The following is a 23,653-nucleotide window of genomic DNA, read 5'->3' as shown; positions in this document are numbered from 1 at the left end:
ATTTATGGCATGTTGTCTGATATCATCATGACCTAGGTGATTGCTATGGAGACCACACTAAGTTGTTTACTGATGACATTATCAACAAGAGGATCATTACACTAACAGATCTACTCACCACATTTGTACTGGCTCCAGCTAGTGTTGGATATGGACTATTAGCCAACACTAAGGAACTAGCCAAGTTTACTATACCATCTGATAATCAACAGGTATCACATGATCACATCACTATTGTAGTAATGTTATGATATACTAGGAGTTGTGTGCTGAAAGTGTCCACCCTGGACATGAGCTAAAGGGAGGAAACTTAATATTGTCACCTCATCAGAAATGGTTGATGTCCTCTGCTCCAGATGGAGTGGTCATGCTCAGACTAGTCACCACACTGGTACGTTTTTTTACCATTAGTATTATATTGTGTAGTGTATGTGTGGTGTGTGTGTATATGTGTGGTGTAGTGTAGTGTAGTGTAGTGTATGCTGCATAGCCAAGTGGCTAGGGCATCAACCTGGTAATTCAAAGGTTCCATGGTTATGTTCAATTACTATTGTTGTTGTTTCTTTAAGCAAGAAGCTTAATTTACTCACATTACTCCAGTAATTTAAATGATGACCTGGTGTCAACTGGGGAAGCAGTCCACCCTGCTATAACATCAATGGGTACCTGGTGTTAACTAGGGAAGCAAATTCCAACTGTCCCATGTCACACACAATGAGTGAAGGACCAGGTGGTACTTCAGGTGCCCACACCTTCACCTGTGGGACATGGTACAGTCCTCCTGCGGGTTACTAGTCCTGCCCCAGGAGGATTTTCCTGTGCTGACTCATAGCACCTGAGTGTCCCAGTGCCGGTTCATTGGATAGGCGTGACTGTGCTAGCACGCTTTGCTTTCTCTCTGTGTGTGTGTGTACATGTGTGTATGTTTGTTGTAGTGTACGTGTGTGCGCGTGTGTGTGTGTGTGTGTGTGTGTGTGTGTGTGTGTGTGTGTGTGTGATAGTGAGTGTGTGATAGTGTGTGTGTGTTACAGTGTGTGTGTTGTAGTGTGTGTGCATGTATGTATCCATTGTAGTGTGTATGTGTGTTATAGTGTACTATTTGTGATGTTTGTGTGACGTGTGTGTTATAGGATCGTTGTGTGTCAGTCACCCCACACCACTACAGAACTGGTGGCTGCCACTTTTGTTGCTTCTCAACTGACGGACATAGAGTGATCACAATTGGTGATAGTACGACCATAACTTGCTGGGAATGGAGGTATAGCCATTGTAGCTAGCAGGATGATTGTGGTTGTCTGTAGTTTTAGTACACATGGGGCATCTAAAGGTCTGGCAGCTGCTGAATTTGCTCAAAAGAAATTATCAGCACTTGGTCCATTGATTGAGAAACAAAATGAAGCCCTGGCTACTATTCCAACTATCACCACTACAAAGTAATTCATACTGTGTGTTTAGCTAATTGTCTATGCCAGTAAGTGATTTATAGGAATAATGAGTCAGCTGAGAACACCTGGCTGGAGATGATCATTGAGGAAGCAAAGAGAGAAGATGATAAGAAATATGCAGCAGTCAAGGAGACACTAAGGAAAGAGATTCAACAACTCCGAGACAAAGTACACTACAAAACAATGTGTGTATGTATCTACCACTTGATATGATAGGTGTTAAACTTGATCAAAACAAATGAAACTCTACCTGACATTGAGAAGTTGGAGAGGTCAGAGTTCATCTTAGACTTAGAAGAACACCAGAAACATCAAGCTGAGGAAGCAGAGCTGATTGCCAAAGTAATTGAGGTGATGCAAAACACTGCTTTAAAATTTTCTATTAGGTACGAGTAGAGGTGAACATGGAGATATTGGCTGAGATGTACCTGCGTGAGCTAATCAAGGAGGAATGCTGGGACTCCATGACCGTTAAAGGGAAAGTGTTGAAGGTTTGCTATAGACCTCATTACACAGTTTATCCTACTTCTAAACATCATTAGTGAATTGTTTACAAATTAGGTACATTTCTCCATGACAATCAGCCACTTGAAAGTAACTAATAGAGTATCAAATGTACTAATAACACTGATATCACTATAATGATCTGACTGGAGACCTGCTGCACATGGTAAACATGTGATTGTGTTACACATGGGTAGGTATAAATAGTGGACCCAGGGACCAGAGACCCAAAGACCCATGGGAACCCTACGTTTTGGCAATATTTCACAGTGTTTATACATTCTATCCTTGCACTCTTTGCAAGTCACAGTGGCTGGTCTCAAATGGTCTATACAGATCACTCTTTCTCTGTCTTGTCATAATGACGGTTCCTAGTAGAAATTATAAGTATCTCGTAGGCCACTCATTCTTCAAATGTGGTATTAATCAAGGGTTTGTTTCTAACAGATTGTTGCCTTCATGTGCTACATAGCACAAAGTCTGCTGTTGGTGTACCTTGCAGTAATTGCTTCACTGAAGCCATTTTCATATGCACTGAACTTTATTGACTAGGGACATAATAGGCTAGTGTGCTCTTTGTACAGCACAATTTTCAGAGGCACTTGTTACAGGGGTGGAGGAAGTAGTTTATATGAGGGGGAGCTGGGCTGACCCAGACTTATGGAAATGAGGCACTACATCGTCTCTGGTTTGGTAAGGTGAGACCAAAAAAAAAAAAAAAAATAAGGTCACAGCCATCTGACAATAGTTGCCCACCTCACCAGCTACCCATTTATAGCTGATAAACTACATAAAATCCTTACATAGCTCGCTACACACTGCTCTAATACTGTGACTGCTCTATTAGAGTATCTCAATCTTTAGAAGTACACAATGTATATAAACATTGTGATGTATGTGAAAAGTTGTGTCTCCACTGGGTCCTTGAATCCCCTGTCACCAGGTTCATTGTTTATACCTCCCTCCCAATCACGAAGTTGCAGATATCTAGCTAGTATACCTCTTATAGTAGCGCTGGGACTAAAGCAGTTCTGAAATCCAGCTCTGAAATAATAGTCCAGTTGCATGTGAGGGAAAGTATTTTAATTGATCTTTTAATTGCGTTTGCACTACCACTGGATGCTGTGGTTAGGCATAATAATGGACAGAAACCATTGGAATCAGATGCCCACGGATAAAAAATCTATTGTCACCTTGAATTTAAAGGAGGTATCCGAGTTTTTAAGCAGACTGGAAACTACATTGATTTCTACACCCGGTGATGTTTGTCTGCTGTAAATATACTAAGCCAATAACGAGTTATGAGCCAATAAATTGTGGAATTAGTGATGAAAATGTTTTTCATAGACGAAATACATGGGCAGCTGCTTGTTTTCGCAGTCTACCACAGGTACAATACAAGTACAAGTGTTACAATTACCAGGACAATGTATCTTGGCTCACTGAACACCCTGTCAACTAACTTAGTTGGCTGTTATGTCAATTCAGCGCTTTCCTGCAAAGCGATTCATTATATACAAAGCTTATTGTTAAGATTTGTTGGCATTCTTGAATGATTTTCTAACTCTGAACTTATGAATATCAGCTGTGAAAAAATTTGTCTGGTAACTTTTCTAACTTCAACGCCCTATAACTGACCACCGAACGACAGAGAAATTAATGTAGATTCTTTCCTTGTACAAAAAATGGAACATACGGTATACTTTGTAAGTAACAGAAGTTTTACTGTAGGTTATCATCGTTTTCCCAATAGCTTCAATACATTTTTATGGGCATCCACAGCATCCAGTGGTTGTGCAATAAGCAATTAATGCTGATTGTATTTCTAAGGCCTTACATGCAACTAGGCTATTCTGTGGCATCTAAATATGCTGCTGAAAGAAAGTGTTGATACAGAAAATTAATGCCTCATTATGGTTTCATTGGATGAAGAAGACAAGCAGCCTGATTGAAGATAAAAGAACAGACAAGGCACAGAGAGCCTACATTTGTCGGAACTCCAAAAGGCACACCCCACTGGTGAGTTTGTTATTGTGGCATAAATTGGTGGCCATGCACTGCTTCGTTTGGTCTCTAGCCTTGCGTCTGTGGTCAGTGAAGCAGTGAGTTTTGGCGATTTTTTAAAATTTAAATTCTATATCTGGCCACCTGTAAGTATTTTGTTATATTTAATGCTGTATTATATCATACAGTACGATAGTACTGTATATTAGGGACATCGAAGGTGTGGGGGCGATCCATGATATAATATAACCCAAAAACCTGCCGCGATTTTTCCTCACAACGACATGACAGTATTGGTTGGGTAAAACCAAGTCCAAAAGTGTCTTCAGATCGACCCGAAACGTTTCCATCAAGTTGCTACAGAATTTTTTTTTAAATTTAGTCAATGGAATTTTCTACTGCCTGCCTACCTGCCTGATGCCTTCAGTCAAGCGTAGCGGAAAACTGGCTACAGCTACAGCCCTAATTCTTTCGCAGAAACGTTTCTAGATAGCTTAAGAAAAAACCTTTGGTATATTGATAAACGTACAATGCTTGCGCTATTGTCTTACCTTTTATCCTTCTTTACCATGGCCATCAGTCAAGGTTCTACCGCTGAATGTTAATAGACTACAGTACGGCTTCCATACCAGTGTATATTGCATCAAACTATTCGAATACTCGTGGTCGCCGGTTGTACCAAAAACACATGCGTACGTCAGACTCGCTGTTGATATCGATCAGAGAGAGCAACTCACGGCGAACTATATAGCAATGTGTAAGTCAATAAAATTAATATAGTTTAATTGGTAACAATGTTAAACCGAGTCAGATCATCCAGGTCCTGCTTTACAGATTATTCAGGTCTGACCCTATGTGCTAAATTAAATGTGGATGTGTTACCACACGTCATAGCGTAGCTCTGCTTCTTTCGTGAGCCACGCCCACTTACGTAAATTACTGTCTGTAGACATATGGTAGCCACGCCCATGTAGATATGGACGAATCTACGTCCATTATTGTCTGCAGGCTTATGTAGAGCCATGCCCACTGATCAGCTGTTATTGTATGAGTCATAATCTAGTATAATAATGCTGTGAGTATATAACTCAGCAGATATTTAGTGGTCATGAGCTTGCAAGAAAACTTCACAAACAAGTATAAGAAAAAATTGGGAATTTTAAATTAGATTAGGGACAATGTATAATGCTGCAATAAAAAGTACTGAAACAAGCTGGATCGGAGTAGTACGTAATGTCCAAATACTGTAAAACAATAAGAAGTGAATATCCGTACTGTGCTACACTCAATGCACAGTAGGGATATTCACTTCTTATTGTTTTACAGTATTTGGACATTACGTACTACTCCGATCCAGCTTGTTTCAGTACTTTTTATTGCAGCATTATACATTGTCCCTAATCTAATTTAAAATTCCCAATTTTTTCTTATACTTGTATTATATGGACTAGTACTATTCCGTAAAGGTGATTTTCGTCGCATAAGGTGTCTCTAGGATGATTTTAAAGGTGGAATTTTGGGTGGCGTACAAAATTTTTGAGGCGATCCCTACTTTAATGATACTACCATACTATATAGTTATACAACGGACACGAGTGTATTTATACAGGCAGAGCACAAGTGCACGTTGTATAACTGTTATGTACCTCTCACCTAATAGGTGGAAAGATCCAACACTGCAGTTACATTTCATTTATAAGGTAGAATGCCGATATCGATTGTGGCGCTCTAAAACTAACAACATTATTACGTATCAAGCATGGCCTTGACCATAGTTTGATCAAAGCTTCCACCTTGACAAATCGCTTTTAAAAATAATATTATTCTAATACCATAATAATCGATTGTGGCATTGCCATGTGATTGTAGTAAAGTATTTAACTACGTTTATATAAATCTAATCCAAAACAGCCAAGTTGTAAAAAAAGAGAGTGGCCCTCAAAAAGGCTATGGTGAAAAAAGATGTGAAATCCAAGGTGGCAGCCAAGAAATGGCTGTGATGGTAGGTTAATGGTAAAAATTTTAATAACAACAATTTAGGTGAATTTTGGTGCTGCTAAATTCACCTAAATTGTTGTTATTAAAATTTTTACCATTAACCTACCATCACAGCCATTTCTTGGCCGCCACCTTGGATTTCACATCTTTTTTCACCATAGCCTTTTTGAGGGCAGCACTCTTTTTTTACAGCTTGGCTGTTTTGGATTAGATTTCACTTCTTTTTGTATTTGTATATCCCAAAGCTAAGCCAACTTTGGGACTTTTTTTAACCTATCTTTTTTTCTTTACCACAGGAAGAAGAAAAGATGAAGCAGATGTTAAATACTTTAAATATTTCTGATTTTATCAGTAAATGTACAAATTATATATATATATAATACATATATTTATTACAGAACTCGACATGGTGGTTTCTTTATAACTGAACACTCTACAAGATGAGTCCTTCTAGCTGATCTTTCTACAGGGTGATTTGTTTGCAGCTGAACTCTCTACAAGGTAACTTCTTCTAGTTGATCTCTCTACAGGATCACTTGTTTCTAGCTGAACTCTCTACAGGGTAATTTTTTTGCAGCTAAACTCTATGCATGTTGATTTCTTTTTAGCTGAACTCTCTACAAGGTGGCTTCTTCTAGCTGATCTCTCTACAGGGTGATTTGTTTGTAGCTGAACTCTCTACAAGGTAACTTCTTCTAGTTGATCTCTGTACAGGATCACTTGTTTGTAGCTGAATTCTGTACAGGTGATTTGTTTGCAGCTGAACTCTCTACATATGTTTTCTTTGTAGCTGAACTCTCTACAAGGTAACTTCTTCTAGCTGATCTCTGTGATTTGTTTGTAGCTGAACTCTTTACAGGTGATTTGTTTGCAGCTGAACTCTCCACATGATGGTTTCTTTGTAGCTGAACTCTCTATAAAGTAACTTCTTCCAGCTGATGTCTCTACAGGGTCACTAGTTAATAGCTGAACTCTCTACAAGGTGACTTCTTCTAGCTGATCTTTCTACAGGGTGATTTGTTTGTAGCTGAACTTTCTACATGATGGTTTCTTTGTAGCTGAACTCTCTACAAGGTAACTTCTTCTAGCTGATCCCTCTACAGGGCGATTTGTTTGTAGCTGAACTCTCTACATGGTGGTTTCTTTGTAGCTGAACTCTCTACAAGGTGACTTTTTCTAGCTGAACTACGTAGTTGAACTCCCTACAAGGTAACTTCTTCTAGCTGATATCTCTACAGGGTGAATTGTTTGTAGCTGAACTCTCTACAGGTTACTAGTTTCTAGCTGATCTCTTGAATTCTTTTCAGGGTGATTGCTCTATTAGAATGACTGCTCTATTAGAGTATCTCGATCTCGCACTTGCTACACCAAGTTGGATTTCATGTTATGACTCCGTGGCTTTAAGTCTGATTCTTCTACACCATTTAAGAGCCTTTCTAAGATGATTACTCCATCTGTACAGCGAATTTCAAAGCATTACTCCAAACGGTTTTTCTGGTAGGCATGGAAAGTAGTCGTTTTTTATTAGCTAATCTCGATTGCATAATTGTTACACACTGTTGGTTTTTTCGTTGTATCTTCCTATTTTTTAGTTCAATCTCTTTCAAACCACAAAAGGTTTGAGGTTCAATAGTTAACCTATTCACCCACTGATTTTTAGCTTCTTCCCATGAGCAGTTTACCCTGTAGACATGACAACATATTGGTGTTATTTTTCGTGAATAGTCGCTAATAACTCTTTGCCTGTTTATTGTATTTCAGCCAAAGTTGGTACAGAGATGCGCCTTTATACCCCCCCTTCTGTGTGCCAAATTTCAAGACAATCGGATATTGCGTTCATATTTTATAGCAGTTTTTTGTAAGTGTGCGAAAAGAGGAAGAAATATAAGAAGAAAAAAAACAAAAACAAAGAAACTAAGTCAATTTTTGAAGTCGCATATCTCGGGAACGCTTGAAGCGATTTCACTCAAATTTGGAATGTGGAGTACTGAAGTTGGAGGGCGTGTCCACAGCAAAAATCATCTTGTTTCATCAAGGAAGCACAGAGCTACGGAGGTGTGAAAATTGCATTTTTGGTCTTCCTGTCAATATACTCATGGGTGTTGTGCGCCAGCTTCTTGGATCGCACAACACACTACCGTGTGTCCTGATATATATGTATGTAAATAGAGTTTTACCTGCTGTTTTTACCTCTTTGATTGCCATTGACTGCTTTTAGATCGCATATATAATGTAGTAGTGATGTTCCCTGTATGGCCCCACAATCGAATTTCGCATGTTAGGCTATATAAGAATTCGAGTAAACAGTGTAGCGTCTTGCCACCTATTAGATGAAGTGTTGTAGCGGCCTTAGCCACGAGTACTTGTGCAATGTAGCACAAAACCGCAGCCAGTGCAATATAATATATTGCACTGCAGTCAGTGCATTATAAGTTATAATGCACTCGCTGCAGTTAGTGCAGCAGTGCTATATACGAATTATAGCAGTCACGGCACCTTTGAACTGCCCACGCAAAGTGGTACATTGTTTGATAAAACTGTTTTGTATCCAGCAGAATTCAATAAGACTGAATAATCTAACTATCTGTCATATAGTTCTGTCTACTTCTAGGCATTCCAGTTGCGTATAGAGGTCAGCAATTATCCACTACAGAAGAGGCCAAAAGAAATGGTTCAACAGCTTAATCGAATTATTCAACTAAGGAAGACAGAAATGGCAGAAGACAAGGTAATATTCAGATCAGAAGAGTACTAACCATCATATCAATGTTAACAGGCTAGGGTGATGTATATTCCTAAAATACAGACATCTCTACAACTCAAGATTGATGATGAATATGGTGATGATGACCTTGGTGGTGATGTCATGGACCTTGCTCATCAAGAAGATGAAGGAGACATGGACCCTGAGGCATTTGTGGGTAGCAGAGGAAGCAATTATGGAGGAGAGAATTCCTGGTTGTATGATCAGTTTCAGTTGCACTCCAGCCAGAGGAAAAAACATCAGCTGATATTGCTACAGGTTTAACCCACTATATGATAAAACTGTCTAACCATCTGTTTGTGTTCTTTTGGCACCAAACAATTTCACCAGTTGACACATATTGAAACATTTATTGGGCCCAACACTCATCACCATAATGAAGCTAATGGCTATTGTTTATCTGCAAACCACATGAGTGTGTGGTGTTTAGCTTAGGGTGAGCACTTATATATGTAAAGGCCAGCAGTCTCATCACTTAGATATAAGTGCTTTCATCTTATACTGAAAGCTGTGAGTTCCTGTATCTGGTCTGCAAACACCCAATTCTCTATGATTATATCACTCTCCATTAAATTTCTAGAGCATGTGTACAATAGTATATGCTCTGTAGCTTGTCAGCCTATCACTTCTATATGGATAAGTGCTGTGTGAAGACAATGTCTGAGTCTGGAAATGCAGACCACTGTATAGAACAATGTTAGGTATAAAAAAATGTGAATACCCACATCTATCTCCTTGTTTGACCATTTTCAACTACTCGTTTTTTCTCTCACTGTGTACCCAGGGCTACCCACAGTGGAAATTTGCCTTAGGGCTGGGCAGTATTCATTATCATCTTTACCAGTTATATAGGCAATCACAGAAGACAAAGGTATTTACCACCAACCATATGGTTTATCTGGAAATATTGGTTAACACTTAGTTTCAGTTTTAGTTGCCAGGTTACCTCAGTATAAGTAGTGTATCTAAAGTCCTGCACATAAGGCAGGTACCAGTGCTATAGTTTATGTTATCTTTGTTGTATAGGATTGTGTGTATCGGATTAAGGAGAGGTTTAACCAAGAGTTTGAGGAGGTATTTCATGCCAAGGAAACAGAAATACAACACATTCGTGAAAAGAATGTACGGATCAAGAAGATCATCAATGATCTCAAGTTGACTGATGAGAAGATACATGAGCCTGGTAATCATTGGTCAAGGGGTGGTCTCTATTAGAAAAGGGCAGTAACACTGTGATCATTTTACTGAAAATATTACCTTACTTGGTATATCACGTGGTTATTATTAGCTACATTACAACACATGGGGATCATTAGATGTTTAGCATGTACATATTTTATCCGTTAACACAGTCAGAGTTGGGATAATTACTTCAGAAAAGTAACTAGTTACTAGTTACGTGTTACTTTTATCCCATGTAACTTAGTTACAGTTATAGTTACTTTTCAAAAGGTAACTAAGTACTCTAGTTACTAGTTACTTTCATAGTATAAATTATGACTTGTTTTTAGCTTTTTAACATGAATTTTGCTCAAATATGCATCAGTAAGGGATGCAATACATAAGTGCACTTAAAATAACAATTCTGTGGCTATTTCAGGTCAGTTCTAATTATTGCTATGTCTGTTACTCAAGCTGAATCATAGAGAACAGTACACAGAATCTGTCTACTTAATGTGGCTGTAACATGTGACACAAACATTGAAGTGCTCTTGCTTTAAAAGCATAATTAATTATAGTTACAATGTAACTAGTTACTATTGTAACTTAGTTACTTTTCAGACAATTACTCCTAGTTACAAGTTACTAAGCAAGTAACTAGTTATATTACTAGTTACTTTAAAAGTAATCAGTTGCATAACTTAGTTACAAAAGTAACTAGTTACCCCCAACTCTGAACACAGTCAGAAACCTCCTCACTAGAATACTGCACCTCCAAGGAACAACATGGCAGCTATATTAACTTGCAGCCACAAGTTTGTATATGTAATATAGGATGGATGGTGGATTAATAATGAGCATTGTAAACAGGAAGGATAATCATTTTAGCACTGTTTATAATATTAATCCCGAATACTTAGGCACCGGCCGATTATTCCAGCATAATTTAAAGTATAATAAGTGACCAAAAGCATCAAGCATAATGCCAGCATAATAGGGACGATGTTTAAAAAATTAATTAAATGCGCAATACGCGTGCCTAAAAGAAAGCAAATATTCACTGCCAATAGTATTATTAGTGCATTTCATATTTAAAAACACGTTATATAATATATTAAACCATTTCTTTGTTGGTTATTCACACTTTGCAGAAATAAGATCGCGATACTCTAATAGAGCAGTCACTTACTCTAATACAACAGTCAGGAAAGGCTGATATACTCTAATAAAACAGTCAGTTCTAGAGAATAATCTTGATTTTGAAAGCATAACTTTGAGCATAATAGGCTTAATTTTTGGGCAATGCTCAAAAGCATAATAGGTAAAATTTTGGGCATAATAGGCCGGTGCCTACGAATACCATAGCCACCCATCCCATTACAAATTAATCTGACAGCCATAGCAACTGTTACTAAGCAACAAAAAAAATTACTCAACTGTTTGACAAGCAATGGTTACCTAACAACCATTGCTAAGCAACCATATTGTTGCTATGCTATGGGACATCTATCATTATGGTAACACTAGTTGTCAAATCGAACATTTACTTCCAACTCCTTGCAGGGGTGGTCCATAAGTCTGAAAAGTCTGTGTCTATAAATAGCATAAAGAACATTTTTAGTTTATTATCAATTACCCTAATAGAACAGTCACTACTCTAATAGAGCAGTCATTTCCATAGTTTGGTTAACCAAGAATCCAGATAAGTGGTGTCCCGATAAATGAAGTTCCACTGTATTTTAGCCAATTAGTATTACAGATCAAGGAGGACCTTGACGAACTAATTCTATTGGCTAATTGCTTGACATATTTTGAAATAATACGTCAGAGTGTTATCTAGAATATTATATTCACCTGTTAGATTAATATAAAAATACTGTGTCCAGTAGTGGTCCATTCCGGTGATTAACACCCACCTCATGTAAACGTCTAGCCCTTGATGACACTATTAGTAACTGGTGTATTAATGTACAGAACTTGATCAAGATGAACAACCAGAGAGATTGTTGACCGTGAAGGACGAGGAGGTAACCGTTGAGAAATATTACTCACCAGAAGAGAGGAAGAAAATGGAGGAAGCTGCTCAGCTAGAAGAAGAACGACGAAAGGCTGAACTAGTAAGCCCTACAACTAGCACTACTGTGTAACAATGTGTACTAGTGTATAGTTACTGAACAGACTACACAACAGATTACATTATAGAATGCACAACAGAGTAGACAACAATTACACACACACTATGCTGTATATACAGACTACACACACTACACTACACTACAGAAGACTAGCCTGATTGAAGATAAAAATGGAAAGACAAGGTGCAGAGGGCACACACTTGTCAGAACCCCCAAAAGGTACATCCCAGTGATCCCACTGGTGAGTTTGTTATTGTGGTGGTTGTGTGCTGCTTTGTTTGGCCTCCAGCCTTGCGACTGTAGTCAGGCTGGAAGGCAGGTAAGCAGTCAGACTAAAATCTGAATTTTAGCAATTTTTAAAGTTGACCAGGCTTTTTTTGTGCAACTTTTTGATGTGGTATACTACATTTGACATATGGAATTATATGAAAAAAGTATAAAGTGAGTGCATATTTATATGAAAAAAATGTTTGCAAGACATAAAATTTCAATGGATATAAACTATTATAAATTATTGTATGGATTCATTCAGCAAAAAAAAAATATGACTAGGAAGGGAACCAGAAACATATAATTAACTTTTCGTGGCCTTACATCATAGTTTGATATCCCCTAATAATATCATGATCACATCATAGGGTGATAACCCAATACAAAGAGCACTTGACATGATGATGGGGGGAAGACTTGAAGCAAGTGCTGAGGAGGACTTGTTTAAGGTCAACTTGTCATGTACACGTGCTCACCTCATCAGCTATATCATATAGGATCTTCCTAGACCAGATTTTATGAGTAAGGAGCCAGCTGAGATGAGTGAAGATGAGATTAGACTAGCCAGAGAATTTGAGAAGAAGGAAGCTGCTTTCCTTGAAGAGAGAGAAAAACTCAAGAAGGTATCTCCATGATGGGTACGCCATTGCTTTACTGTAAGACTGCTGTAGGCATTAGAGGGAGAGCTAAAGAAGCTTCAAGCATCTATTGTACAGTCCATGCAAAATTTTGATGACCGCCTCATGAAACTATTTAAGCTCAAGCTAAAAACAGAATTAGCTATCAACCAGGTATTGTACTTTACTTTAAACAACAGACATTGGTTGTGCTATTAGGAAGAGTTAAAGATATTACGACTAGCTGCTTCACTGTTAACAGAACAAGAAATAAGTCAAAAAGAAGAGTTGCTTAACCAACAATTGACTGAGTATAAGAATCAAAAGGTTATAGAAAGGGATAACTAGTTACTAAGATGTCATCTGTGTATGTGTAGGTCCAACTGAACAATGTGATCTCTGTAGCACAAAGACAAGTTAGTGAGTTTAAGAGAGAGTATGAGTTTGCAGTAGTTGAAGATAAAGACTTTGATAAAGCATTTCGAAAAGACTTTGCAGACTGTGAACCCTACATTGACGTGTTATACAAAACATTCAGACGGCGACCAAGGTAGTGGAATTATGTTACAACAAGTATTTCCTTTTTTAATATTGTTGTCTTATTAGGGGACAGAGAATTAGGGTTGGAGAAAGTGGTGGTAACCTTCCCATGGGTCAGGATCGTTCTTATTTAACAACACAAACATCTCAACTGGGAGATGCTATGCTAGAATATGATAGTCCATCTCACATGCCAGATGGGGTCACCCCCAATATGTGGGAGAGGCTAGTAGTTGCTCGTAGGAAAAAGATGGAAAATGAACAAAAAGTGTGACAACAACTAAGTGACTACTACATTACTCCATTACATAGGTTAAACATATGGCATTACAACTGGCAGAGATGCAGTCATTTTTACAAAACCGAACTGCAGAAGATGAATACATTCAACAACAGATACAGGAAACATTTAAGGAGCTAAGCAAGTATGTATCTAATGTGTAATGTTACCATCCTTCATGATTTTCACTATTCAGATTGAGAGAGGACAGAAATCAGTTTGCTCTCAACCTTGAATTGCAGTTGTTGTTACGTCAAGGACAGGTGAGGCTAGATCATTGTAATAGTGTAGTTGATGAGTGTGTCCTTAAAGGTTGAGATGGAGCCAGGCCAACTGGTACCTGACTTTAGTCACAGTGTTCTATTACACCGGAGTATTATTGAACAACTAAACAGCCAAATAAAGGTGCAGTATATATGTGTAATAATACTAACTGATATTACTATTATTATTATTATATTAATAAGACTCTTGGAGAAGCCAAGTTGAATAGCATGAATGAATGCAAGGAGTTCAAGAAGGGCATCCACATGTTGGATTGGTAGGTCTTCACTACCAATCATACATAATAACATATAACATATTGTAGGGAACTGGAGAAGATGAATATGGAGACAGAGGACCTCATCACAAAGACCAAAGACATTCAAATGCTTCACGTTACAAAGGAGCTACAACAGGTATTATAAAAATATATCACATTTCTTACTGATAACAAATACGTTCAGTGGTTAATGGAAGAAGAACAAGGTGGTAATAAGGGCCATAACACTGTTGATGTACTGGAGAGAACCCTAGAGCTCAACACTAGGGTATGTGGTGTATCAACTATTAGTTGTAATGAACTGATCACACTAGATGCATGCTAAGATGATGAAACATCATCAACGTATTCTGAAGAAGTTACAAAAGAATGTCACTGAGAAGAAAGAGGAGAATCACGAACTAGACAAGCAGTTAAAAGAGTTACAAGTTTCTGTCACTGAGCGACAGCAGATTGATGAGCTAGCTGGTAACACATCACATGTTATATCAAATATTTTATTATAGTGGCAGGTGTTAGCCAAGCAGAGGCTGGGGCCAAGGAGAGAATGTATGATATTTTAGTGAGGAAGAAACTAGTACAGATGGCTAAAGCACAAGCACAAGAAATTGCAATTCTGAGAGCTGAAGTGGAACGGCTTAGGATGAGAACTTTCCCCGCTTTAGTACAAGCTGGGAATTAAATTATTACTCTATAATAACATCACTAAGTCATACTAAATATATCATGTGATGGTTGTCCCCAATAAATATAGTAACTATGCAACTGCAATCACTCTATATGTTAACACAGGCCATCTGCATACTATGCTGGCCATACATCAATGGTTTGTACACTAACATCTCTCGTGGCTCAATATTGTGTTGGATTGTCACATTCCCTGTGGGACCAAATATTTTAGTAACTTTGTTGACTTTTATCCCACTATTCTTCTTACCTGTGAAACAAATAATACTAAGAATTTTTCATAGCAAAGGCTTTGAAGAATGATAAAAAACTAGTCAAAACGTTCTGATGATGTATTGGTGGTGTTGTATGCGCCAATTATATGGAGTATTCATCATACTGAGATTCCAATATTTTTTTAGGGAGTGGTTACTGAACTGAGAGTTTTAACACAAACTACTCTAGTATCAAGCACACAAGGTAAGTGAGTTCGAGGCAAGCTAAGGTTGGAGTGAGTGAAATGAGCGTCTGGCAAAGCCCAACCAACCCTAGCTTGCTTTGAACTCACCAAAAACTTACCTTCATGCAGACATCATTGTGCTTAACAGGCAAACCTAAAGTTAGGGTTAGGGTCGGTAATATATACAAGTTACTTCTTGAGTGACATTTATAAGATGGAAAAGTAGAGAAGGTGGGTGACTAGCAGCAGTAGCACACTGACCTAGGTATAGTCCAAGGTTCAAGCCCCAGAATATCAGTATGGGTTTTGCTGATCTTCCTGATTTTTCATCAATGCCAATTCAGAAGCATTATATATTTTACAATAATGTGCTTGACTGGAAACTCTAAAAGTCTTTCTCCATTGATCATACACCATTAGGCATGACGATTTACGTGATGTGACAGCCCATGAATCCACATAACCAAAATTGATTATACATGAGTATCCAACTTGTATAAGTTGTCAATGGTAAAACTTCTTCAAGTGTGTACATGCATACAATCCCAGGGTCTTGTATGTATAGCTTTTTATACCTATAATACTTTCCTTTGACATAGTGTTAAATTTGTTAGTGATGACCTGAGGGTAGGTTCTAGTGGCTTGTCATTGTATAGCCTCTTTTTCTACACGAATGTGTGCCCCAATGTGAGTCAACGTAGAGTAAGGTCTTAGTTTCATGAGACTGAAGGGCAAAAGCCTAGCTAAACCACTGTGCAAGTGATGTCATATTAATTTATGGTCACTAAAATCACAATTAAGTGACACTGAACCATATGCAGCCAGCTTTTCATGTGTACCTGTCAACATTTATGTAGACTGCATTGCTTGCACCCTGAAATCTTACAGCAACCAAAATGTTTCTTAAAAGTATGCCATTTATATTACACTATAAATGAATAATAAAGTAACTGTGGCTTGTTGGTCTAGTGGCATGATTCTCGCTTAGGGTGCGAGAGGTCCCGGGTTCGACTCCCGGACAAGCCCTGTTTTTTTTTCTTTTTCAAAGACGTTTTGGTAACCACTTTTTACGTCATAGATATACTGGTGGTTCCGTAATTTGTATACTGTATTTAACGCCTCTCGGTCTGTTTACGTGCTGAACGATGAATCCACCGGGAAGTATAGGGTACCCTTTAATAGGTGACTCGTCCATAGAGTTTATCAGGGACCCTCACAAGTATGTACAGAAGAGGAAAGAACAACATGGCGATATCTTCCGCGGTAGGATAGGTAACAAGCCGACGTTTTTCGCAACCAGTAATAAATCTGCTTGCGAAATGTTACAAGGTAAAAAATGTTTGTGTACTGTCAAACAGCAAGTACATAGCTAAAAGGTGCGAATACTAACTAGCTAATGCATTATTTAGCTACTAGCCAGTTTTATTCTGTTGACTTTTTTAGAAAAATCTTGCTGCTTTGAAATGGGGTACAAGGAATTCGTGTTTGATTTGTTCGACCAGAACATAATATTTCAAAATGGTAAGGTGTACCGCATGAAGCCATGGTGTTTATGTGATTTCCTAAGGCCATGAATGGCAGGAAGTGAGGACAGGTCTAGACAAGGTGTTTACAGCTGACAAAGTGAAGGAATACATGGAGATGGCTAAACCGTGAGTCAGTGTATTCATTATGTGTGATTGTGGGTTTGTGTAGGGTGATAAGTGGATTCTTATCGTCACAAGATTTCCCAGTGAGGTGAGTGTAGAATACATTGCACAGTGGAACAACTGCAGAAATATGTTATATTATAGCATTGTACAGTCTGTATACTGTATAGCGGGTTTTTCCAAGGGAATAATTGGCTACTATCTCTTAACATTTCCCTCTCAAAATTTTGTAGCTTGATCTGTATAAATGCATAAAAGATCACGAAGAAGCAAAAATATCCCGGCCTTCAAAATTTTGGAATCTGTGAAAGTAAAATTACTATTTATATATATATATCCTCACTGGCTCTTGACTTACTCCTTTATTTGAATTTGATGGAATGCTTTTTCTACCACCGTAAATGCTGGACAACATAACTGTAAATGATGGAGCCTTTAGCCAGGCTCTTCTCAGAAAAATTGTACAAGATGGACCAACTACTACTAATATGGCTATAGTGTTTTTATTGCTGCACAGAAGTCAAAAAGGATAGCGCTATTTATAAGTAGTTACCATCTAATAACCCACAACCCTGCTCCAATACCCTCTAATAGATCATGTTTCATGACTGACTGTATTAGTAAGGCTACCTGTTTGAAGCCACAGGAACCCTACAAAACCATTCAAGTGTTTAGTGGGATAATCTCACTGATGTGTTAATGTGTACTATCTTGGTTTCTGTTATCTTACATAGTAAATAGTATATCAACAAGTTTTAGTCCATGAAGTGTTCAGAATAATTGCCACTTATGTTGTCTTTTTGTGGTCAAAGCTTCACTGGATCCACCCTTGCCTATTGGAACACTATGAACATTAGCCCCAATTACAGTGTTGTTTGTAATGATAACATCAATGTCCCAATATTACACTACTGGTAATATGGCCAACTACAAAACACTTGTATCATTAGTGACTGATCATTTATTGTTGTGTAATGTGCAAAGTGTACAGACATGTAACATGATAACAAGAGTTCATAATATAATAGAGAGGGGTCTACTATATTATGAACTCTTGTGATCATGTTGTGCATATTAAATGTCTTGCTAATTTATCTCTTCAAATCCTCCACTATGACAAGCAGACTAGATCTGGAATTTTTCTGCAATTGACAGTTTTAGTTCCAAGTTTCTAATTGCAGGTCTTGTGGTGAATTTAGGGGCTGAGGAGACACCTTTATTTAAGGGGGGGCTGGGGGGATAACATGCAGGTAGATCCACAAACTTTCTAAAAGGGGGTCCACTCACCAACTATATCTCCTCATTTATAATTGCACATGTACCTGCTCCTCTGAAGATTACTGTGACTGCTCTATTAGAATATCTCGATCTTGACTGCTCTATTAGAGTATCTTGAATTATTGATGCTATTGAGCTAAGGCCACTCATGGCTAATAATCTCATCATTTTTAGTTCTGGTTGCTACACTTAACTTTGTTATAACAGCCATGCAAGGGGATGATGAGCTTGTGAAGTATTTGGCAAACTAGAAGAGCATTAATTAGAAGAGCATTAATTATGTTTTAACTGTATAGTAGGATTTTTTCAAGGCAGAAATTTTTTGCAGATTGCCACCATCCTTTTGAGGGGGAGCTCCTTCAGGACCTTTTAATACTCAGACGATGCCATTTTGATTGACTACACTTGCTGTAATAGAGCAGTGATATACTCTAATAGAACAGTCAGGGCAGCTGAAATATGTTGTGTTTCTGACTCACTAAGAGGCTGTGAAATATTAGATTAGTTTGGGGTACTTCAGTATAGTAGTATTTCTTTAACCATATATGGCTCTGTGTTCCTTGAACAGACAACCAGTGCCAATCTACAAGACAATGAAGAAACTCAGTACGCAGCTTACAACAGCTTTATTCCTGGGTGCTACTCCAGGCCAACCAGAAGCCGATGAAGTGTCAGAATTAATGACTACTCATTGGAGAGGTTAGTAGCAGCAGTATCACTGATCATCGTCATGTCTCCACTAGGGGTAGTGTCTGTACCAGTTAGCATTAGACTACCTGGAGCATGGTGGAGGTCTAGCTATAACAAGGCCCTGCTTGCTAAAGACGGGTTATTAAAAGTTGTAGAGAAAACAGCTCAGAGTGACCCATCATCGTATGTATCAGACTTTGTCTACATATAATGGAATAATTTTGTCATTTGTGTAGAATGGCCAGTAAAGTTGTGCAAGAATGTCCCAATAAAGTGGATGGGTTCTCTAATATGTTAGTCTTTGTTTCTGCCGTCATTCCCAAAGCTCTAGCCTCCTTGCTCACTTCATTTGTTATGGAGTTAAGCAAGCCATCCCATGTAGGTATTACTAGTTAGCTGTACGCAATGTGTGTTGTTTGCTGTTAATAGAGCCAGTGGCTTAATTGTCATGAGAATGAAGCTGAATTAGATGATGTCATGTTAGAAGTGGAAAGACTATGGCCGCCATTTTTTGGTGGTGGACGAATGTGTACTGAGGTAAAGTGAGCAGCTGTATTTTGTCATTGTGTATTTAAACAATGTTATAGGATTGTCAGGTTGCTGGTTTCAATGTATCTAAAGATCACAGGGCGGCTTATATTACAAGTCATGCTAATAAAGATCCAACGTGCTTTGCAGATCCACACAAATTTCAACCAGACAGATGGCAAACCCAGTAACAACAAATCTGTACCCACTGACATGTACTCTGTTGTTTTGTTAGTAACGTGACTGATCGAGAGATCGTGTTAACATTCGGTGGTGGCCCCCGTCAGTGTATTGGAAAGGTGCTGGCTCAGAAGTTACTTCGGGTAATTCTCCCAAATAATTATCTGAATTGTTTTATGGTAATTATTGTTAGGAGTGTGCTAGACAGTTATTAGCCAGCTACACATGGGAGTTGACTGAAGCCAGTGAAAATGTGAACTACAAAACATTACCTGTTCTAAGACCATTGAATGATAATCACGCTGTGTTCAAAAGAAAACAATAAATTATTTATATCTTGTATATTTGTTTATACCACTTTTAATTATCGAAAGAAAATAATCTGTTTAATGTTTGGATGGTTTAGAGTGTACCCTTCCAACATGATGTCTGCCTTGCTGATGTAGTTTTCTAGTAGAGGTGTTGACCCGCTGATCAGAAGTGTTGACCTGTTGAGAGTAAAGTTAAACTTATACTCAAGTCTCAAGATATACCTGTTCATACTGAAGGTCAGGACTACAGCCAGTCTTCACCTGTAGAAGTTATAACACAAAGTAAGCCCATCAGGTATCCCCCCACCACACACACACACACACACTACACAACACAACACACACACAGAGAAGGAGTAACATTATAATAGTACTTGTGTGTAGTGTTTGTGAGTTGCCTTGTACAAATCTGGTACAGAGCTGGACACTATATTAATGGTACGTTCTTGTGGTGTACAGTATACTTCACATGTTTCAGATATCAACCCATCAATGGAATATGCAGCTACTGATAGTTTATGAGGCTGAGTAAAGTCCACACCTTCCACAACTCCCTATGGATCAAGTTGTTATACACAGTTACACACAGAGATAATAGCTACTCACTGTACACTCATAACATCCCTTTATCCTAGTGTGAAGGGAGTCATCTACATACAGTTGATATCCCTCCACCTTGTAACCATTACTTAGCCCAACTGCTGAAATGAACGGAACCTTCCATGACACTGAAGCCTTATTTAGCATAACATTCTCAATTTTCAGTTCAGATGGTGGTAGTGGACCAAAATCATATTGTGTTGTTGACAGTGACATGTGACGGGATCTCCTATCTGATCATTCATAATTATTAATTAAATTACAATAACTGCTTTACCTCCATGAGCAGCACTGCTGACCATTGATGACTCAAATGTACTATATGAACTCTGTACAATACAATTATCAAGAGTTAACTACTATTATTAGCTCTTGTAATTATTATAAGGGATGGTTAGTAACCAGCAGTTGTTAAAACTCCTTCAAATCTTTCCATTCAATCAAAAACCTTTTAGCTAAACTTTACCTATTTTACCTCTAACCAAAATCTAAATTTGCAAAAGTTACCAAATAAACTTCCCTACTAGTTCTTACCTGGTCACTCAGTCTTCTTGTCATGCTAATGTCCACCTCATCCAGAACTCTGTGGTGAACCAGACCACGTTGTGCCCTAAACTCTACAACATAATATCCACTAGAGTTGACATCTCCTAATACGGTAACCATATCTCCTGTACGTAGCTGTAACTCTTGATGGCCACTGCGTCCAAATAATGATGAACGTGAATCATAGTCGTGTTTTGTTACAAACAAACGTTGTTTCTGTAAATGTAATACTAAAAAGTACAATAATATAGTTATCTTACTGTTGATGGTTGAGCTAGTAATGAGGACGGGTTGGATGAATTTGTTTGTGATATTTCATGTTTCTTGTCCTTTCTCACCTGCTGTTGTAGTAGCATAACTACACAAAGTGTTACAACAAAATATCACATACCTTGTACTCAGACTGCAACTTTTTGTACTGAAAAGTTCAATAAGGATTAGATGTATTATATAACAACATTAACACACCTTTTTCTGCAGAACGTTATACCGGCTGGTTTTTTCCTCCATAAGTACCAACATGTCACTCTGAGACTCTTGAGTCACACTTAATTCTCTCTGCAGTTTAATACGGTGAGCATTAGACTGTGATAGTTGCTCATTTAATTGTATTTCTTTGTTCTGTGCAGTCATGTTGTAATTCTTCAGCTCTTCTTTGAGATGTGCATTTTCCTCTTGTAACTGTACCATCTCAAGTTTCATCTTACTTAAACTTTCCCCAAGTTGACTGTGTTCCAGTTTCAATTGATCAAGGTGTTCAGTTGTTTTACTGCAAGTTTGTTTTAATTCTTCTCTATCAACAACAACTTGTTTGTGTAGTGATTCTAACTGAGTATTCTTCTCTTGAAGCTGCACTAGTTCAACATTTAACTGACTAAAACTTTCTTGTAGTTGGTCATGTTTACCCTTCACTTGACTCTTTGTGGGTTCTCTGGACTGACTGAAGTGTCGATGGAGCTCATCTTTTTCTCTACGCAGCTGATCACGGACTAATATGACTTGAGTGTTCTGTTCTTGTAATTGTGTTATTTCTAACTGTAACTGATTATGACTTTTAGTGAGCCGATTATGTTCTATCATCATTTGGTCATAGTCTTTCTTCATATGATCTCGTTCTGCTCTTGTCTGAGCCCATTTTTCTTTAAGTTGTTCTATTTCTGCCTGAAGTTGGGTGGCTTCATCTTTGTGTTGGAGGTCAGGCTCGTCCTGTCCACAACAGTACTCATCAATGAATTATATACAAGATGGATTGGGAGGGAGGGACAGGTTTGACAAATTAGCCTTTGGTGGGGTTATGATTTGGGCAGAAAAATTGTTAACTGCTCATTGCCAAATTCCAAAATTAAGCCTCTTCCACCTAACTGCTACGTAGTCCGATGCCTCTAGGCACCGGCCTATTATGCCCAAAATTTTACCTATTATGCTTTTGAGCATTGCTCAAAAATTAAGCCTATTATGCTCAAAATTATGCTTTCAAAATCAAGATTATGCTCTAGAACTGACTGTTTTATTAGAGCATATCAGCCTTACATGACTGCTGCATTAGAGTATGTGACTGCTCTATTAGAGTATCTCGATCTTATTTCTGCAAAGTGTGAATAACTAACAAAGAAACGGTTTAATAAGTTATATTACGTGTTTTTAAATATGAAATGCACTAATAATACTATTGGCAGTGAATATTTGCTTTCTTTCAGGCGAGCGTATTGCGCATTTTAATTAAATTTTCAAACATCGTCCCTATTATGCTGGCATTATGCTTGATGCTTTTGGTCACCTATTATGCTTTAAATTGTGCTGGAATAATCGGCCGGTGCCTAGATGCCTCCAGATTGATTTTGTGTGGGGCCAAACACTGGTACCATTAATTTGACCAAACAGTGATGAACAAAATGATGACAACCATTATCACTTTACCTTTCCTTCTGCAGCTTTTAGCTCTCTCACTTCTTCCTTCAACATGTCCACTTCTTGTTGTAACAATTGTTTCTGTTCACTCAACACTAGTAATTGTTCATCACCTCTCTTACCGACAAACTGAAGAGCACATATATAACTGGTAAACATCTAACAAATTGCTGTAGCTAATATTGTTACTAGCTGTGCTCACAGTGTCTGTGTGTGTAGCTATGTGTGCAGAGGAAAATATGTTTGTAGAATATAGCAAGAGTCCATTAATATTAGGGACTCTTGAATACCACAAACAAACTTGTAATGTTAAATTACTGACTTGTTGAGTGGAGTCCCCAGAAGATTGTTTAGCTGTGGGTGGGCCATCCTTCCGTAGCTGTTTTATCAATGCCTTCTTCTCTTCAGCCAGCCTATTTCTTTCTTCACTCAGTTCAGCTGTCAGTAATGTATTCCCTTTCTCCAGGTCCTGCTTGTCTGCTTCCAACCTCTTCAGAGCTTCTTGGTACTTGATGCACCTCACTTTTGCTTCTCTTAACTACATAAGTAACATCATCGCTTTCAGCACGTCTTTA

The 23,653-nt window shown here is 38.1% G+C and overlaps 3 protein-coding genes and 1 non-coding gene across 6 annotated transcripts in view; 3 read left to right on the top strand and 1 right to left on the bottom strand.

The window, feature by feature from the left end:
* Positions 1-15,027, top strand: part of LOC136237050 (cilia- and flagella-associated protein 43-like) — a 33,236-nt gene extending 18,209 nt beyond the window's left edge. The window contains exons 14-38 of the mRNA XM_066027314.1: positions 37-212; positions 260-391; positions 1,131-1,258; positions 1,302-1,433; positions 1,487-1,613; positions 1,662-1,787; positions 1,832-1,936; positions 8,563-8,679; positions 8,728-8,973; positions 9,742-9,898; positions 11,851-11,993; positions 12,650-12,730; positions 12,779-12,904; positions 12,953-13,072; positions 13,118-13,225; positions 13,276-13,448; positions 13,505-13,706; positions 13,751-13,863; positions 13,915-13,981; positions 14,031-14,123; positions 14,186-14,259; positions 14,308-14,398; positions 14,447-14,530; positions 14,577-14,730; positions 14,775-15,027. Of these exons, the coding sequence (XP_065883386.1) occupies positions 37-212; positions 260-391; positions 1,131-1,258; positions 1,302-1,433; positions 1,487-1,613; positions 1,662-1,787; positions 1,832-1,936; positions 8,563-8,679; positions 8,728-8,973; positions 9,742-9,898; positions 11,851-11,993; positions 12,650-12,730; positions 12,779-12,904; positions 12,953-13,072; positions 13,118-13,225; positions 13,276-13,448; positions 13,505-13,706; positions 13,751-13,863; positions 13,915-13,981; positions 14,031-14,123; positions 14,186-14,259; positions 14,308-14,398; positions 14,447-14,530; positions 14,577-14,730; positions 14,775-14,944 (3,245 nt within the window). The 3' untranslated portion in view covers positions 14,945-15,027. The remainder of the gene's footprint in view (positions 1-36; positions 213-259; positions 392-1,130; positions 1,259-1,301; positions 1,434-1,486; positions 1,614-1,661; positions 1,788-1,831; positions 1,937-8,562; positions 8,680-8,727; positions 8,974-9,741; positions 9,899-11,850; positions 11,994-12,649; positions 12,731-12,778; positions 12,905-12,952; positions 13,073-13,117; positions 13,226-13,275; positions 13,449-13,504; positions 13,707-13,750; positions 13,864-13,914; positions 13,982-14,030; positions 14,124-14,185; positions 14,260-14,307; positions 14,399-14,446; positions 14,531-14,576; positions 14,731-14,774) is intronic.
* A 1,315-nt stretch (positions 15,028-16,342) lies between these two features.
* On the top strand, positions 16,343-16,414 carry Trnap-agg (transfer RNA proline (anticodon AGG)). Its single transcript has one exon. It is a non-coding gene; the product is annotated as a tRNA-Pro (tRNA).
* A 39-nt stretch (positions 16,415-16,453) lies between these two features.
* Positions 16,454-20,103, top strand: LOC136237061 (putative cytochrome P450 120). The gene is made up of 11 exons (XM_066027330.1): positions 16,454-16,717; positions 16,832-16,909; positions 16,956-17,040; positions 17,084-17,125; positions 18,884-19,014; positions 19,059-19,188; positions 19,242-19,383; positions 19,435-19,542; positions 19,593-19,720; positions 19,769-19,856; positions 19,907-20,103. Exons 1-11 carry the CDS (start codon positions 16,534-16,536, stop codon positions 20,036-20,038), a joined length of 1,248 nt encoding a protein of 415 aa, XP_065883402.1. The 5' UTR covers positions 16,454-16,533; the 3' UTR covers positions 20,039-20,103.
* Positions 20,021-23,653, bottom strand: part of LOC136237054 (golgin subfamily A member 6-like protein 7) — a 4,176-nt gene continuing 543 nt past the window's right edge. For 2 of the 3 annotated variants that reach the window (XM_066027321.1, XM_066027322.1), the window contains 11 exons: positions 23,401-23,616; positions 23,088-23,207; positions 21,639-22,376; positions 21,562-21,588; positions 21,431-21,511; positions 21,159-21,386; positions 20,902-20,953; positions 20,631-20,857; positions 20,399-20,578; positions 20,247-20,285; positions 20,021-20,201 (listed from right to left, as the gene is read on the bottom strand). In XM_066027321.1, coding sequence (XP_065883393.1) covers positions 20,100-20,201; positions 20,247-20,285; positions 20,399-20,578; positions 20,631-20,857; positions 20,902-20,953; positions 21,159-21,386; positions 21,431-21,511; positions 21,562-21,588; positions 21,639-22,376; positions 23,088-23,207; positions 23,401-23,616 — 2,010 coding nt within the window. In that variant the 3' untranslated portion in view covers positions 20,021-20,099. The remainder of the gene's footprint in view (positions 20,202-20,246; positions 20,286-20,398; positions 20,579-20,630; positions 20,858-20,901; positions 20,954-21,158; positions 21,387-21,430; positions 21,512-21,561; positions 21,589-21,638; positions 22,377-23,087; positions 23,208-23,400; positions 23,617-23,653) is intronic. The other variant, XM_066027323.1, reaches the window with a different exon arrangement.

The sequence above is a fragment of the Dysidea avara genome, chromosome 10 (genome assembly GCF_963678975.1).
Source record: "Dysidea avara chromosome 10, odDysAvar1.4, whole genome shotgun sequence".
Lineage (NCBI taxonomy): Eukaryota > Metazoa > Porifera > Demospongiae > Dictyoceratida > Dysideidae > Dysidea > Dysidea avara.
Note: the sequence above shows the minus strand (reverse complement) of the source record. Positions and strands in the feature narration are given on the sequence as shown.